Raw genomic sequence first — 16,995 nt, 5'->3', positions numbered from 1 at the left:
AGGCCAGTGTTTCCACCAGCGGATGTTTTTTGAGGCCAGCATTTCTTTGAAAAGATGCAGTAGGCCTCAGCCAAGCAGGGGAAACCTACTTCAGCTATTTTAGACAGCGTCTTCTGTGGGATAGTAGAGAAATAACAGCACCTGTCTTTGCAATGCAGTTTTTAACTAGATCTATTTTATTCTTTTGAATATTCAAAAAAAAAAAAATGAAGCCGATGGCACAATATGTCTTTTGTGTAAATCTATACACAAAAAGTAATCACACACACACATACACACACACACACTCCAACAGGAAGAGTGTGGGTGTTTGGGAGCAGCTGCATGGAGAAGCATCAGACCCAGCTTCCTCCTGGTGCAGCCAGCACAGTCTCTCCTCCCTTCTCTTTTTCTCTCCCTTTATCTACTCATTTCCTTCACATCTATTTCTTCTCATCCTTTTGTTTCTCTTGCTCTCTCTCTCTCTCTCTCTCTCAGACAGAAACATATATTCAGTTGGAACCAGACAATATCACCCTCATCATCACGTCACATCTCCTGAAACTGAATACGAGATTCAATCTGCACTATTTGCAGAAATTAGCTGGCTGTGGTAAGCACACAGAAAACACAGTTTGAGCATATTGCAACACGAACAATGCATGTGTGTGTCCTGTTTTTGTCCTCTTTCCCCAGAATGGTGACACATCAGCACATCACCACCTGAAAGCCCGAATGTTGCGCAACACTTTCCTGCGTCGAGTTCTAATCGAGAGCTTGCTGGCTTGCCTTCGAACTTGACTCCACTCTCACACCTGTGCGAGGTGAGGCTCAGATGACTCAAGGCACAGATGGACAGAGGAGATAAAGCCAGAAAATGAGAGAGAGAGAGAGAGAAAAAAGAGAGAGAGAGAGAGGTGTTTTGGAAAATTTTACTGTTACGTCAGGGCCTCAGCTGTAAAATGTCAAACTTTGATTATGGCGCAATCATCTTTGTGGTGGTTTGATTATAAAAACGGCTCCATACGCTACTTGTCAGTGAAAATCTAAATGCACCATACAGCTGAACGCAGTGTCTGAATCAAGGCCGGTGGAATCTTCCTCTAACCCAAAATTGCACAGGTGCAACTGTCTTAGCATTTTGCCATTTCACTTTCCTTTCCACTTTTTATTCTTACATCCTAACGCCATCACCCAGTGCCATTCCAACCCGTAGTCCGCTGTCTTCTACCTCCATTTAACCCTTTTCCCTCAACCATTTTCTGTCACTTGCACACCCCCAGTAAGTGGTTACTGTGCTGAAGACACTCAGCAGTTATTTCTGTGTTTCCTGTGTGTCATGTGGTGGTAGCTCAAGCTAGCTAGCACGGCTGACAACACACAGGCTCCCAGGTGCAGTGTGTCACAGTGTGGGCTGTCAGCCAGAAAGCCAGTGGGCCAGTTAGCAAGCCAACTAGGCCCTGCAGCACGTGCTGCCCTCCACCCCCACCCTTATCCATTACTATTCCCAGTGGAAAGGAGGAACAGACTTGTGACATTTTCGCTTTGCAAAAGAACACATGCATGTGAACGGTTTGTGTGAGCATGCCTGAACTGGTCTTTTTAAAAAATATATCATTACATCATTGCACATAATAAATCAGCCAGCTTGAGGACAGTTTGTCTAAAAGTTTGAATGTGTTGACAACAAGTACACGATACAGGAGCTTCTCTGGCTATGTGCAAATTTTACACAGACAGTTAGCAGACGCTTTAATCCAAAGCAACTCACAAGATCTACTATGTTTCAAATAAGCTTGTATTTCTTCAAAGTTCAGGGGTCACACTGTGCCGACTGAGAAGACCTCAAGTGAAACCAGCATGCAAGGGGCACCAGGGTTCACCCTCTTCCCCCAGCTCCCCCGCAGGCCACAGATGCACTGACCCAGACAAGGCTGCACTTCTCTGGGCAGGACAGAGAGACTGCTGTGCTCTGGTTCCTGGAGCCCTGATGCTCTGATTGAGACCCTGCGCCCATGCAGGAACCAGAGGGAGGGGAAAGAAGAGCAAGGGAGGGGATGCAAACACATCTGGCATCTGCAAACCCCTGCACACACTCTCATATCATCACACGAGAAATGTAAAGGTCATATAGAGAAATGCTAGCTCGATTTTTACCTCTGCAGAAGATATTCAAGCCCACACACAAATCCAATTGTGTGCCTGGTACTTTAGAAAAGTAATTATAGCAGGCTGCAGGATAAGGCACCACAATTCTCCAGTTGGCAGGACAACACCAGAATACACCACAACGCTACTGCTCCATTTACATAGCTTACCAAACAATGCTGCCCTACAAAACCAAACAGTTTCGCTGCCTAGGGTAACATATAAAGGGGAAATTGTATAAAACAACACTATCACCATACAGGGTACTGTGCTGTATATACATATGGTAAGATCTATTGAAGCTGTCACAGGGAAGATAAATGAAAAGCTGTGAAAAGAGGACACAATAGAGAGCGTATCAGAGTGCAAGAAATTTGTGTGGGTGCACATCTCTGCAAGGTGTCTTTTTGGTGTGTTTGTTTCTTTTGCGTGGGCGCTGCCTTTTGCATTAGGCGGCAGTACAGGACGAAGTTAGAGGTAGTGGTTGGGACGTGTGTTTATATGTGTGTGTGTGTGTGTGTGTGTGTGTGTGTGTACATGTGTGGGTAAGAGTGCAGAGTACTTCTGATAAACAACCAGCACCTCTCTTTGTTTCAACCCACTCTTCCACAGTACCACACATTTTTGCAAGCCTATTCTTTTCTTCAAATGGTGAGGCGATGATTTCTCTTTTGCATCAAATTAAGAAAAAGTGTACAGAGGATGATAAAATATCAAGCACACGGTGGTGTTCATGTGCCTGTGGGTATAGGCCAGCAAGAGAGGCATAGCAGCAAGCTGGAGCGGTATGCTCTTTGTGACCAGCTGTGGGGCCATTAAAGGCCCATCTGCAGACAATAGGCTCTGTCTGAAGGGCACACACAGCCTGGTTCCTGTCCTGCTCTGCCTCAGTGTGTTTGTGTATGGATGCGTATATGAGAGTACCATGCATTTCCATGCCCCATTTTCATCTATTACAAAGGAATACACAGAAAACATACACTTACTGATACAACTACCATCTAAATGACATTCGTATGTGTCTGGATTAAATTTATCTCGTGCAAATTTCTTCCTACTTCTAATCTATTCATCATTTTAGTTTGCGATAATGTCTTTTCTGTAATGTGGCAGAAATATACAGTATCGTGTCATGCTTCATGGAGGCATCTCTTGCTGAAGTCAGACATCATTGCAGAGGGCGGAAAAACAGATTTTACTTTGCGATTAAAGCCTTCACGCTATCCTCTAAGGAAATGAAGATCACTTTATTAAAAGGTTATCTCTTCTTGCATACTTGACAAAACACAAGAGCATGCAAAAATATAGGCAGGCACTGGAAAACAGCTAGCTGGCCCAACCACATACCACTCAGCGTGGTTCGATCAAGCAAGCCACAGCTTCACATGCCCCAACACACACACACACACACACACACGGCTGCTGCATGCAGACACATGCAAAAATATCTGTCCCAATACTAAAATAGGCCCTGAGAGGTTGCACCTGCACCTGTGCCCTGGTCCACACCTACACACAGGTGTCAGGATGTGACACATACACACAGACAAAGAAAGAAAGATAGCAGAGAGGGAGGGGGAAAAACGAGAGCGGGGTGAATCACACTACTGCGGTCGACCAAAAAGCTTTTTCTAGATATCATCTCTGTATTTTAGAGTGTAACCATGAGTGTGATTTTCATTTTTAGACAGACTTTCAGGTTAACATGTTTAATTATAAAAGGCACTGTACACAATGCTTATTCAGTAACTGCTCAGTACTCTATGATCTGTAATTATACGGTGTATAATAGGGCTATTTATTCATAATTACGTGTTTGGGGGAGTGGAGTGAGAGTAAGCAAAGTGTGTATCATATTGCATACATGAGTGCCTCGAGTGTTTCATTCTGCGACCCAGTATGAGTGGTCTCTGAATATGTATGTGTGTGTCACAGTGAGTCATATTCGTCTGTCAATGGTGTGGTATGCCCCTTCTTAAATGGGGCAAAAAGGGGACAAATAATTTGAGCAGTGGTTTATCTTATACTAATACATATATAAATATAGCTATGTGGGCGAAAAACACGTAAGATCACACCTCACGCTACATAAACAAACATTTGAAAGCGTATCATTTATTATTTTCAAAGTGAGCAGGTTCTCCGGTTAGATCTGTTATTCACAATAAAATGTAAACATGTTTACATTCAAGTTGTTATTATTGTGTTCACCTTTCACTAAGCTACTGATCCTGCATTTAAGATAATCTGTTAATTTGACAGCACATTTCCGGGTTCGGTCAAAGTGCTCTTACGTAAACATGTTGCCGGATTGGAAAGCCCTTAATATCCTATCCACCAACTGTGGAAGACAAAGGTTTGACATAGTTTCTTACCTATAGTATGTCACTGTAAAAACTATTCAGCTGGAGATTCAGCTTGAGAAACATCGCCACCATATGTTAGATGAAGGTTACTGCAGTTTTTCTCTATCACTTGATTCATTTACCTAATGTATTCCTTACCTTTTTTTCTTATCACTAACATTTTGTTTTTGACTATATATTAATGTCTTTTTTTTATCTTTGATAAAGCAGTTTTACTTTTGTTTTTGAGAGTTGTTGTCTTCAAATCTGACAATATTCAAATCTTTGAATGAAAGTCCTTAGTAACTAATGCTAATTAATTAATTTGTTTACTTATATGTAATCATATTGAAAATACAAGGGTCAAGAACACTGAAAATACATCTATTGAAATTTATCTATTAGAGTAAAAAGCTATTTAAAACATTAATACCTACAAAAATCCTCATCTGTCAACTGCTTTTCCTCTTTCTCACCACACAATTCTTACAGTTCATCCTTCTCAGCTCCAGTGGCTAGTAGCCAGTGACCCTGGTGCCTTGAAGGCCACAATAGCCTTTAGGTTCCTTCTTCAGGTACTGCTGATGATAGTCCTCAGAATAGTAAAACTGCTGCCCCTCCAAGATCTCTGTTGGGATGGGGCAGAACCCTTTTTTATCCAGGTCCTACAGGAAATAAATACAGACATCAGATGAATTACGAGTAGAATGAAGAGCTTTTTATTTAGGTTGATTAAAAATGATGCACTTTACGATAAGTATACGGTGCAGTTATTCAAAATAATTACATTATTAACCAGACATATTAGTCTGTGACTAAATAAACAAGCGAGAATGTTTCTTTAGAAATCTACACCGTTCAAGCTTGATAAACCATGGACAGTATATACAGTGAACACTGTAAGTTAATACTGCAACAGTTACCACAATCTCCTTATGAACTGTTTCCTATGCACGTATTTTCACTGACAATGACTTAAAGCCTCATCTAAGACTTGAAGCAATATTCAAGGTTGTCTAAGACAGAACCTGTCTATGAGGAAAATATGCCTAGCACTCAGCGGTTTCATGTGTTCTGCAACCTGTTTCCATCACCAAAGTCATGACACAGATTCAGCTCTACTTTCTGCGATTGGTGTAACTTTCTCAAAAAGATTACGCCTCTTAAATGGTTGTTTTATTCTGCAGTGTATTGAATGTGAACTTTCAATACCTCTAACTAATATAGTAAAGAGTTTTTGCTCCTCGACTAGAAAGCAGGGTGATTGAGTGACAGAAGAAAGGAACATCTTTTTCTTTTTGTAGTGCAGCTTGCCTCTGTGGCTCTCTCTGTGGGACAAAGCATCAAAGAGTATCCGCTCTCTTTGAGAACTCCTTAAGACACTTTCACACTTACACTTTTCTAAACACCTTCAGAGAAGGCTTCAAACACACTAAAAAAGCACGCAGACACATACACACACTAAACACCTCTGACAGATTTATCAAAGGTATACCTGCTGTGCTGAGTGGTTTTCTCTATCTAATAATACAAGTATTCAGTCCCCTCTAGATCAGTGCTCCTGAGAGCTGACAAAACAGCAGGTTTGAGGTGTACTGGGACCGTCTGTGGGCAACAAGTCGTCTGCATGTAGCGTGCTACACCTCAGAACAGTGTGCACTGTGCAGCACGGAGGAGCTTTGTTTTGTGGGGGCGTCAATTGGCAGAGTTCAACAAGCATCATGAAACATTAGCAGGATGTATTCAATCCAGGCTCAATCTGTTCCCATCAGCTTCTGCATATGTCCTGTCTGTCTGCATGGTACTATCATGGATTCCACTATTCAAAGATGGGCAGGCCCCGTTCTCTTCAAGGGGAACAGAGGTGAACAACTGGTGAATTAAAGATTTATGAAGGCTGTGGTCAGCTTGAGTTTGCAGGACAAAGGTATCAAAAGGTCTGAGTAAAATTTCTCAAAGAGCTGCTGTGTGCTTTTTCATTGTTCACCTGCATGTCCTTTGTGTTTCAAAGCGCCATAGTTCTGCATAAATATGGCGAAATACTCATTTTAACCTTTGAGTATGACCATGTAGGGCTAGTCAGATGGCACACATCCCAGCATGTGAGTGCCACTTTAAAGCAATAACCAACCTTTTATGTTCTCAAATTATGTATATGATGCTGCTGCTTGCAGAGACGAACCCACAGAGAATTATCATCCAACTTTGCAATCCTTCCAAATAGGTTGTAGCTTATTGTTTTCATTCTGTGAACCACAATGTCTCAATGCCCTCATTAACCCTATAACCTTTACCAGTGGACAAGCTCCAATAAACCAACGACTGTATACCTGCTCAGCAGTAGCCAGCAGACAGGGAAGGCCAGGGACCAGCTGGGAACAAAAAAGGCAGATACATCTCACAGACGTTGAGGTATGCTGTGCTTTACTGCTTTACTCATTAGTTTGAAACTGATTTAATGATGTGTCTATAGGTGTTTTACTGCCCCCGAGTGGTGAAATAAAAACAACTAAATTTCCTGTTTAGCACAGAAACATATAGATAAGTGAAATATATTTATTAGGTCTTGGTGATAAGCTATATAGACATTTTCTAGTAAGATATTGGTTTACCAGGAGACTGGCATTGATTCGACAAGTGTCTGAAATCCGAACAGGGGGATAAACACTGTTCTTATGAGAGATATTCTCTCATTTGGTGTTGATGGTGGATAGTGCACTGGTTCCGAATCTCCCATGGTTTTTATCTGGTGACTGTACAAGACAAAACAAACATTTCATGCTTTCACATCATCTATTTGAACTCTTTTCCACACTGTCAAAATAAGAAATTAGAAAAAACTGTCTAACTCTGACAGTTATGTATGTATAGTCTGAAAATGCTGGAGTGAGTCACTTTAAAATGTGCTCCATGCAAAAATCCCCTACTGGTTGTACCAAGCATTTGACCTTAGTGTTTTCAACAATATCTGTGGCTTGTATAAAAGCATCTGCAGTTTTATGTTTCTCCACTCGTTTAAGTTTGTTCCTTTTGTTAATTGTATATGTCACAATTTATTGTGTAAGAAATATATCAAACCAGATGAATATGCCAGAGATACTGTTAAAACATCTTGGCACACATCTTGTGCAGCTGCTGGTATTAGCAGAATAACTAAAGCATGAAATAAATTATTTTGGCTATGAAAGAACAAGTTCCACTCTGTATCTCTATTAACTAGGTCAACTGCACAAGTAAGAGAGAACGATTTACTTAAAAATGTTTTAAAGAGGAAGTCATGTCAGTGAAAGGGTAATGTGTAGTTTTGTCCACATGGAGGCAGTGTGGCACTAGCTGTGTCTGTGTGTGTGTGTGTGTGCATGTGTGTGTTTTGGAGGTGATGCAGTAGAGTCAGTAAATCAAAGCTCCATGCCCCACAGAGAGGCTGAGGCAGCATCTGACCTCTAAGTCCTCAGTGGCGGCCACTACAATGTGAAGACTCTAATCTCCCTGCAGGAACAACCCAATGTCCAAAACCAAGCTACAGAACAACAGAGCTCACAGACTGTTCCCCTGCCTATATCCAACAGCACTGTAGTAAAACAGCAGACACAAGCATGGGGCTTTGTACATCATGGCCTAATTAATCAGTCAGCACCACCAAACCACGGTAGTAGTGAACCCTCCAGGGCAGGGGACGCTTCACACAAGCACAATGTCTAAGAAAAGGTCTGCTATTCCAAGCAAACGTACACCCCCGTGCAGCTCCCTCACTCTGCATCCAGCAGTCACAACATAGCGGCCATTTTAGATCTATAAATCAGAATGCATGGCGTCACACCACTGTGTATAACCTTATGTGCCTTCGCTTTCTCTCTCTCTCTCTCTCTCTCACTGCAGCTGCAGCTGAGGAATGGAGGGATAATGTGGAGGGTAAAAATGGTAAAGATGGAGGACAGAAAATTATACACAGGAACAACAATATAGATGTCCTCTGTTGAGCACTTGATACAGTATATGACGTCTAAATTGTGGGTAAATTGAGAGAAAAAAATGTGTGTGTGTGTGCATTCGTATTTTGTTTATATCTATAAGACAAACATCTGAATTTCAGGGTAAGGCTTGGCTTACGGTCATGGTTAGTGTTGGCATGGTGTGGCTGTGGATAATGTTTGGTTAAATCTTGGAGGAGGGATTATAAGCCAATACAATGTCCTCGTAAGTGACAAAAACATGTTTGTGTGTGTGTCCAGGGCTGAGCTCACTCAGCCCAGTCAGCCCTTCTTTTCTTCACGCCTGTCGGAAAGACTCCCCTGTCAAAGACATGGCTGAACGGGTGCATTTCTCTCTCTCTCTCTCTCTCTCTCTCTCTCTCTCTCTCCCCATCTCCCTCCATGGCTGATTCGCTCTCCCATGTGAGCACAGACCATCGCTTCGTGCTACCAAGTCCTCCCTGCTCTCCAGCCAAGCGAGAGAGCCCCTCTTGCCATCACCATCGCCAGAGAGACGGCCCTGGGACACAAATAGGACGTGACACCCCAAGAGAGGGTGGAGGTGGAGGAAGAAGAAGAGGAGGAGCAGGAGGAAGGAAAATGCACTCACTCCTCTCTTCTTTATGCCACTGTCTTGTCTCTCTGTCGTTATCCCTCAGAAAGCCTAGGGGCTGCAGAGTGGTGGGCAAGAGACGTGCACTGACATAGAGTTTGTGACACTCAATGACTCATGGTTAAGACATTTGAAGAGGGATATGACCTCAATTCAGTGATTTACGTAATCACCCCACAGTCCACTTCTGTTACTGGTGTGTGGACCCCCTTTTTTTCATTTAGTCACCTCTATTGTTTTCCTATAGACTCATCTCAGTATAGATTTAAATTCAAAATCAAATGTGCTTGATTGGCATGGATGTAATTTAGTCATCACAGGGCATGCTGTGCTAGTGTTAAAATGCACATTGTGCATAGGTAGTATGAGATTATCTCAATATTTGTATTTAGAATATGGGTGTTAACTATATTTATAGATTAAATATAGATTACTTTTATATGTACTATACGTACCTTATACGTAATAATATATAATTGACACTCTAATTGTGTATAACGGAAATCCATTATGCTTCTGTGTACTACATGTATGTCCATCAGCTACAACCATGAACACTGCTGCACAAAACAAAACCCTTTAACATCCTAAAAATGTAAATATGCTTTGTGAACCACTAAGCAGCTCTGTGGTACAGTGCTGAATGGATAGACTGTGGCTCTGCCTGAAAACACATGAAATAGCCTGACATGATACTTATCGACTTGCCCTCAATGACCTCAGCGAGAGAGAAAACGGGGTGGTAGTGATGAAGAAAGGATGAAGAAGAAACACAGGGAGAGAAAAAGACAGAGATGGTGCAGAGACATGCAGAGAGAGATAGCGTGAAGTATAGAAAGAGCACAGGAGATCACTGGGAGGCTGACTGAATGAAAACTGTAGTGAAAAAAAGCACACAACACAAAACATCTAGCCTGAATATAGAAAAGTGAAGCATGAAATAGGGAAAAACATTCTGAAAGGGGACATTATGGATCTTGTTACTGTGAGGTTCTGTGAAATCCAATATACGCACCACATTCATGTACATCACTTCGGCTGTGTGTGAGCAAAAAGATGTGTATTCCCTCTGTGCGTCTGTCTATGCACAGTTTTTTTTTTTTTTTTTTGCCTCCTGCCCTGTTCTGTTCATCTCTCTTTCTCTCTCTCAGTGCGGGTCAGGCATCCATTTTAGCTGGGCTCTAATCTTCAGTGAGCGCTCCTACATTTTGTGAGCGGGGAAGCCAACACTCCTACATTTTGAGGGAGAACGGATGTGCGCACTTCAGTCTCCGAGCTAAGGTGGTGCACACTCCGACGTTTTTTTTTCTTCTTCTATTCTCAACAGCAGACAACAAGTAGCTCAACATTTGAAGAATAAAAAGAAGATGAAGAAGATCATCCCCGCATTGTTGTAAAAACTGGTCGGCTTTTAATATTTCAGCTGGAATGCGCTCGACAATATCTCACTCACGCATGGGCATTTGCCTTGCGGCGATTAAAAAAAAAAGTTATTTGTGAAGAATATCCCACTAACATTTTTTTATTATTCTCTTTCATCTGAGCAGATACTGTTTTATAGCTACATAAGCAAGATGTCTCATTGCTATCGATCAGTTCAGCAGACAGCCAAAAGATTTTTATGTAAAGCGCAGAGAGACTATAAAATGTGAGCGCTTGGCAATAGTTGGGATAAATCTGACTTTTGAAGACTTTCCAAAATGAGAGATGTGAGCTTGTATGCCTTGAAGCCCGATTACAAAACCTGCCGACGATGTGCCCCGTTTTAACATCCCTCGGGCTTCTCCCGAAGACTTCTAGCCCTAAATGATCCCCCCTTTTTTCCATCCATCATCTGAACCCCCCCCCCCCCCCCCCCACCCTGCATCCCCCTTTCAAGCTCATTAAGTTAGGATGCCTTATCAGAGGGCACACTCACCCCTCCAAGGCCCTACACGCATGCATGTGCACACACACACAATGCTCAAGCTGGCTTGATAAAACCTATTGTTCATACCAACACGCACGCACACACACACTGTCTTTTTCACGTGCACGCACAAAACCCCCCGTTCCTCCATATTTCTCTCCAAACCCTAACCCATCTCTATCCCACCACTGCCGTGCACTCTCCTCCTAATCAACTCTTCCCATCCTTTCTCTCTCACCCTCCTCTTACCCCCGCCCCCTCACCCACTTCTGGAGAGACACATCTTAGCGGAAAGGGAGAGCGAGAGCGAGAGAGAGAAGGAGAGAAGGGGGAAAAGAGAGAGGGATAGACGGGGGAGACAGAGGTAGAGAAAGGGTTGCACTCCTTTCTGCTCTGCTGCCACAGCGGCTTGGCTACAGAAGCCTTTGATGTTCTGCAAATTTCAAATTTCATTATAGAGAACCCCCTTCTCCTCTCCTCTTTCCTTCCCTCCCTCCTCTCCTCCCCCTCTCTGCTCTCGCGCTTAAACAAGCTTTTCTGCCTCTCTCTCCTCCTCCCCCCAACCACCCAATGCTGAAGTTAAGAAACTGAAAGCCCTGCAGAAGAGACTCTTCGTATGGGTTAATTATTCATTGGGTTGTGCGTGTATGTGCCAAATGTATGTCTGTGTGTGTGTGTGTGTGTGCCTGTACGTACAGAGTGTGTTTGAGTCATGGGGCTGGCAGTGGGGTTGAATCTGGATTTTGTGATGCCTGTCTTATCTCTGGTTGTCTTAGATCGCCTCCACCCACTCCCTCTTGTCACTCTAACATGCACTCACTTCTCCCGTTAGAGCTCATCGGCCTTTTAGAATACAACACACACTCACACGTGGCGTTCATGAGACTCAGCATCGATGCGGCAATGCAACCATTTCAGGGAAGGAAGCTGCCATTTTGGTTAAGAGTGTGTCAGCTGCTTTGAGAAGATATATGTCCCAGTGGCCCTCAGATGAAACTGAGGTGGCACTGAAGTGGTTGACAGATCAGTGGTGTCAGCAGCATTGGTGGGGAGAGAGAAGGAGGAAAGAGTCTCATTGCCATTTGCAAATGTGTGTTTTGCCAGCGTCTGCTGTGAACTGGTTAGACTTCTCTGCCTTTGCCTGGCATGGAGATGACAAATCTTAGCTCGGCACATTGTATGTTGTTATTTTCAGAATAAGTTAGGCTGATTAGCGCTGCTAGTGATTGCAGTGTGAAAGGCTAAACTCCAAAAAAACCCCACTTTGGATGAAAATGAATACCTAGAGGAGAGAATCTTTCTCAGGAATCTGATGATCGGACACAGTGACTGTAAATGGAAAAAGACAGAGAGAGAATAGTGTAATGACAAGTAAAATATTTTTCTTTTAACCTCCCTTCAAAGCCCCTTTAGCTGCCATTATCATGGGTCTGTAAAGGTTCCACAGACTTTAAAAAGTTATTGTTATGTTGACTTTAAAATATACTGACTGAAAGCTCTGGACCAGTTACTCATAAAACACTGCAACTAAAGATCATGTTTTTCCACTGAATGTATTTTGGCCTTTCAGCTCCCATAATGCAGGGAAACACATTTATGACTTTGGGGCATTCTGTACATGGGATGCTCTTGTGGGGGTCATGGTCAGTTGACAGCCTGCCTGTCATGACCCGATCTGATTGCCTCCCTTTTTTTATTTTCCTGCTTTTCCTCCTACTCCTCACCGCCTCTCTTGGTCCCAGCTGCTACTCCTCTCTCACCTCTGACCCCAGCTCAAGGTCAAGGTTGGAAGGTTGTTGTCATAGCAACATGACTACAACTGTGGCCTGTGACTACTGACCCCAGGAGTCCTAAGTAACCATGACAATTGTAATTTGCTCCCCTCTGCGGGTTTGTCCACAAGTACCATTCAAAGAGGGAAAAGATGAACAAACCAAAACTGATGGAGGGATCAACGGCTGCATGGATGGAGGGACAGACAGATGGATGGCAGGAGAACAAAAGGGGGACGCGTGTGCCAGTGAAAGGGGAAGATTTGGAAATGAGTTTCGATGACCTATCGACCCGCTTCCTCTCTTTCAGTTTCAGAAAGAGGGCGTCACTGATTGAATGTAGATAGGGATCAACTCAATAGAGGTGGCTTTGCTTAACTAAACAGCATCTAACTCTAAGGGGTCACCACCACTCCACAGACTGGAGTGGTGACCGCGCAACAGCATCAAAGAAAAGACGTTACTAGAAATGATGACAAAATTATGTATTGTGGTTTGGTTATATCCAACAGCATGTCTGAGTGTCATAATCAAACCTTATGATGCATGTGTGGATGTTATACCTGTGACATTATACCTGCTGGAAGGCCCCTTTGCTCCTGGTGAGTAGGACCGGATGTGTAAACAGCAGTACCATTGTCATTCTGCTGCCTCATACCTGCGCAAACACATACAAAAGGAAAATAAGACACAAATAAGGATAAGTACCAAAATCACCACAGACACTATGTCATTTGCATGTAAAAGGTTTTCACAATTATGTCATCATTCTGCATCGTTGAATTCATGAAGCTAAACGAATTCAAAGATAACTGAAGATTGAGGTTTTCATTAAGGAGGCCTGCGGTGTGTGGGCTCATGTAGGTGGATGCATTTTCTCCTTCTTCTTTGTCATCTATGTGGCATTGTCAACATTTTCATCAGCTTTACATCAGTGTGCTTGGAGGAGGCCCAGGCCTAGTGTACCTTGATTGAGAGGCCAAATAGCTGCCACCAGTTCTCTGCTTTTCAGATGCTACAATCCTGAGCGGCTCTGGCATCCATGTACTTCTCTATGGCAGCCTTCTCTCTGCCTTCATCTCTTAATATCTCCCACTCAGTCTTTGTTTCTCCTCTTTACTGAAGAGCACCATTATTTTCCTTATACATCTTTCTCTATCTTTGGCCTGAGAGATGCGCCTGTTCGTCTGCAGCTTTGCCTTTTGGTCCACTGACAGTGATTTGCCCTTTTTCCTGAATCAGTGATTCAGGAAATGGTACATGTTACATGGAGTGACTTAAAGTATTCAGGCCATTCACTGTTTGGACACTGTTATCACTTTACTTATTATTAGAATTAACTTATTTAGCTGATTTGTGAAGATGTGGGCAAGCAGTGGCCTATTAACACATCAGAGACAGAGCCAAACTGGACACATAAGCATGTGTTTGTGCATCTGACAAACAAAAGACCAACGTTCACTCTCTTCTTAGCTCTGTTTTCTCTCCACTAACTCATGAGGGAAATACCTGGCATATAGCTGCTAAATTCTTCAGTATGTTCACCAGATAACTGCTAACTCTGTCCACCAGACATTTTGTGCTTGGCTCAGTGAGTGCAGTGGACAGTGAGATGATGATCAGAGTGAACCAAAAGAAAAAAGCAGCTGGCTATAAACCTAACATTATTATATATTAACTACACTGTTTATAATAATTGTTAATGTAAAGATTTGCCGGTTTAAACTAATAAAACTCTGCCTCTCTAAACTAAGGGTTGTCCGTTTGTGTGGTAACAGTATATACATGTATTTTTTTTATGTCTTATAGGTTGTGTAAGACTTAATGTTGAGTTTGACTGAATGTGCAAACAAGCTGTAGCCACAAGATAATGACATTTCCCCGACACAGTGATCAGCATATCTTATTCTCTTTAGATCAAATGTTACCTTACATCATAATGTCACAACCTATCCTTGACACAGTCTGTTCAGATATAAAGGCTGTAAGTATTCATCTGGTCTTCATTCAAATCAGAGCAGACAAGCAGACGTCGCCTGCTCTCCGACACACACTGAATAAACTCTCTATAACTAATGTTGCTGCCTCGCAGAATTTGCTTCAATGAAAATTTCAGCTTGTGTAATTCCAAATATGATAAAAGAAGAGAAAACAAAAACAAAACAAAACTGTGTGGAAGCGATAACTCTCTGTTCAGAACTTATTCCCTTCAACATTGTCTCATTTTATCAAAGATGCATTGCATAAATGACATGAAAATTACCATTCTGCCGCAGCAGCCGTGAATTAAGCAAAGAGAAATGTTTGCACAAATGTTTTTGTAGTTTGCAGTTAGGTTCACCACAGAACAGAACACTTCTCACACAACCTAGTGTCTGGTAAAACATAATGTCATTTGGTAATTAGCACTATAGAAACTGGGTAGACTTGAGACTAAATGATATATGACAATACACCCAACAGCTGTTGAAATAATTTATTATTGTACTGCTTATCATTCAACACATCCCTTTTTTTCCCTCTCTTTATGAGCTTTACACTCAACCTCTTTCTCTTCGACTCTGCAGTGCTGGATGTCGGCCATCTTGCCCCTAGTGGTGTTGTTCAGCGACAAGGCTAATGGTGGCCTCTCCATCAAAGGCCACCGAGCTACTTTACCACTGGCTGTCCACCAGAGTCTTCCCTCTGATTGGCTGGCTGGCAGGGGTCTTGAAGCTTTGTTGTTCCCCCCGACCTTCGCTGCTGACCCCAAGGTTCTGACCAGCCCATCTACACACACATGCACAGACACACATATACATGCTATGTATACAAGATTGTGCATGGACAAAATATCTTTAATAAAACTGTTGGCTTGAATGCTGAATTAGAATATAAAAAAAAAAGGGATCTTTGTTATCTTTACTTTTTATAACATGTTAAACGCTTTCACCTAAATGAAATGTCTGAACAGCAGAGAGAACACAGCTGAGTACTAAGAGCAGCTTCCGGCAAGAGAAGACAATTAAGAGTCACCACTTAAGAGTCATCACATCTTCTGAGATCCTTCCACCATCAGGAGACTAGTCACTTCCTAATCAACATATCAACACCATTCAAAACATCAGTCTAGCATTTGGTTATACTAACTCCAAACTGAACGCAAATACCACCCAAAAACTCTGGCTCTCCCTCCTGCCTCCGCTGCCTCTCTCCCACTCTCCATTTTTAACAGCCCCCTTCGTTATTTTCTCCATCCATCAAAGGCGGCAGTAATTATTAATGAGAGCCTCCCTGTTCTCTCTGCATTATGCATGAGAGCCTCGCCTCTGAAAGCAGAGGGTAATGGGGGGGTGGGCAGAAGGGGAGGGGCAACGGGTCATACACACACACGCACGCAGAAAAACAGCCTCTCAGGGTCACTGACCTACGCCCACAAAGCCAAAAATATTAATTAATGGCCTCCCTAAAGCAGAAAATTTAAAAGTAGCCCCCTCAACACAAATGAAACCAAAATCAGACAAAGTGGGAGAGTGGTGGGGTATCTGAAGTCTCTGAGGGAGTAGCTACTTTCTCCATCAGGCATATTCATGCACAAACCTGAGTGCACAAACACACACGCACATACACTTTTTGGGGGCTTGTGTTTAAACCCGCTGAGATTTCTTGCAACTCTGTAAAATCTCTTCCAGTGTTTACATGAAAAATGGCTCCACTCAGCATGTCCCTGCTGGTGTTGTGGATAAAAACTTCCTATTTCTCCCACTTCTAACTTCACCTTCCATCCTCCCTTCTGCAATTCATGCTCATTCTGTTTCCCTCTCTGGAAAGGAAACTGAGCCCCCCACCCCACACCGATTTTCTTCCTTTCCTCCACCTAACCTAACACGTGTATGTTTGTGTGCAGGAAATGAGGGGTGGGCACAAACAATAATAAAGTAATCCGATTAAACGGGATGCTGGTTGCTGTGAAAAACTGGTAAGGAGGGAGGAGAGATGAAAGAAACTAAGGTAGGAATTACAGGTTGGTAAAGAGTAAGGACACAGTACTGATGAGTGTTGCACCTTAAATGTGCCCCTTTCTTCCTGCCCTCTAAAGAACCGCTGGCCTGACCCCGAACTACTCTCCCTTGGTGTCTTTTACACAACGATCCTTCATCCGTTAACAACTGTAAAAGCTGAGATGAGACTCACCTCTCCACCTTTTTATGTACTGTCCCTCCCTCCCTTCTGTCTCTTTCTGCTCTCTCACTCCCTCTGTATCTCAGAAGGGCAGTCA

At 42.8% G+C, this 16,995-nt stretch overlaps 1 protein-coding gene across 1 annotated transcript in view; it reads right to left on the bottom strand.

The window, feature by feature from the left end:
- Positions 1 to 4,958: 4,958 nt before the first annotated feature.
- si:ch1073-358c10.1 (mitochondrial peptide methionine sulfoxide reductase) overlaps positions 4,959 to 16,995 on the bottom strand; it is a 28,700-nt gene continuing 16,663 nt past the window's right edge. The window contains 4 exon segments of the mRNA XM_033325849.1: positions 4,959 to 4,994; positions 4,997 to 5,137; positions 8,748 to 8,764; positions 13,315 to 13,395. Of these exon segments, the coding sequence (XP_033181740.1) occupies positions 4,959 to 4,994; positions 4,997 to 5,137; positions 8,748 to 8,764; positions 13,315 to 13,395 (275 nt within the window).

Source organism: Anabas testudineus, chromosome 22 (assembly GCF_900324465.2).
Source record: "Anabas testudineus chromosome 22, fAnaTes1.2, whole genome shotgun sequence".
Taxonomy (NCBI): Eukaryota; Metazoa; Chordata; class Actinopteri; order Anabantiformes; family Anabantidae; genus Anabas; species Anabas testudineus.
This window is presented reverse-complemented; position numbering and strand designations above follow the sequence as displayed.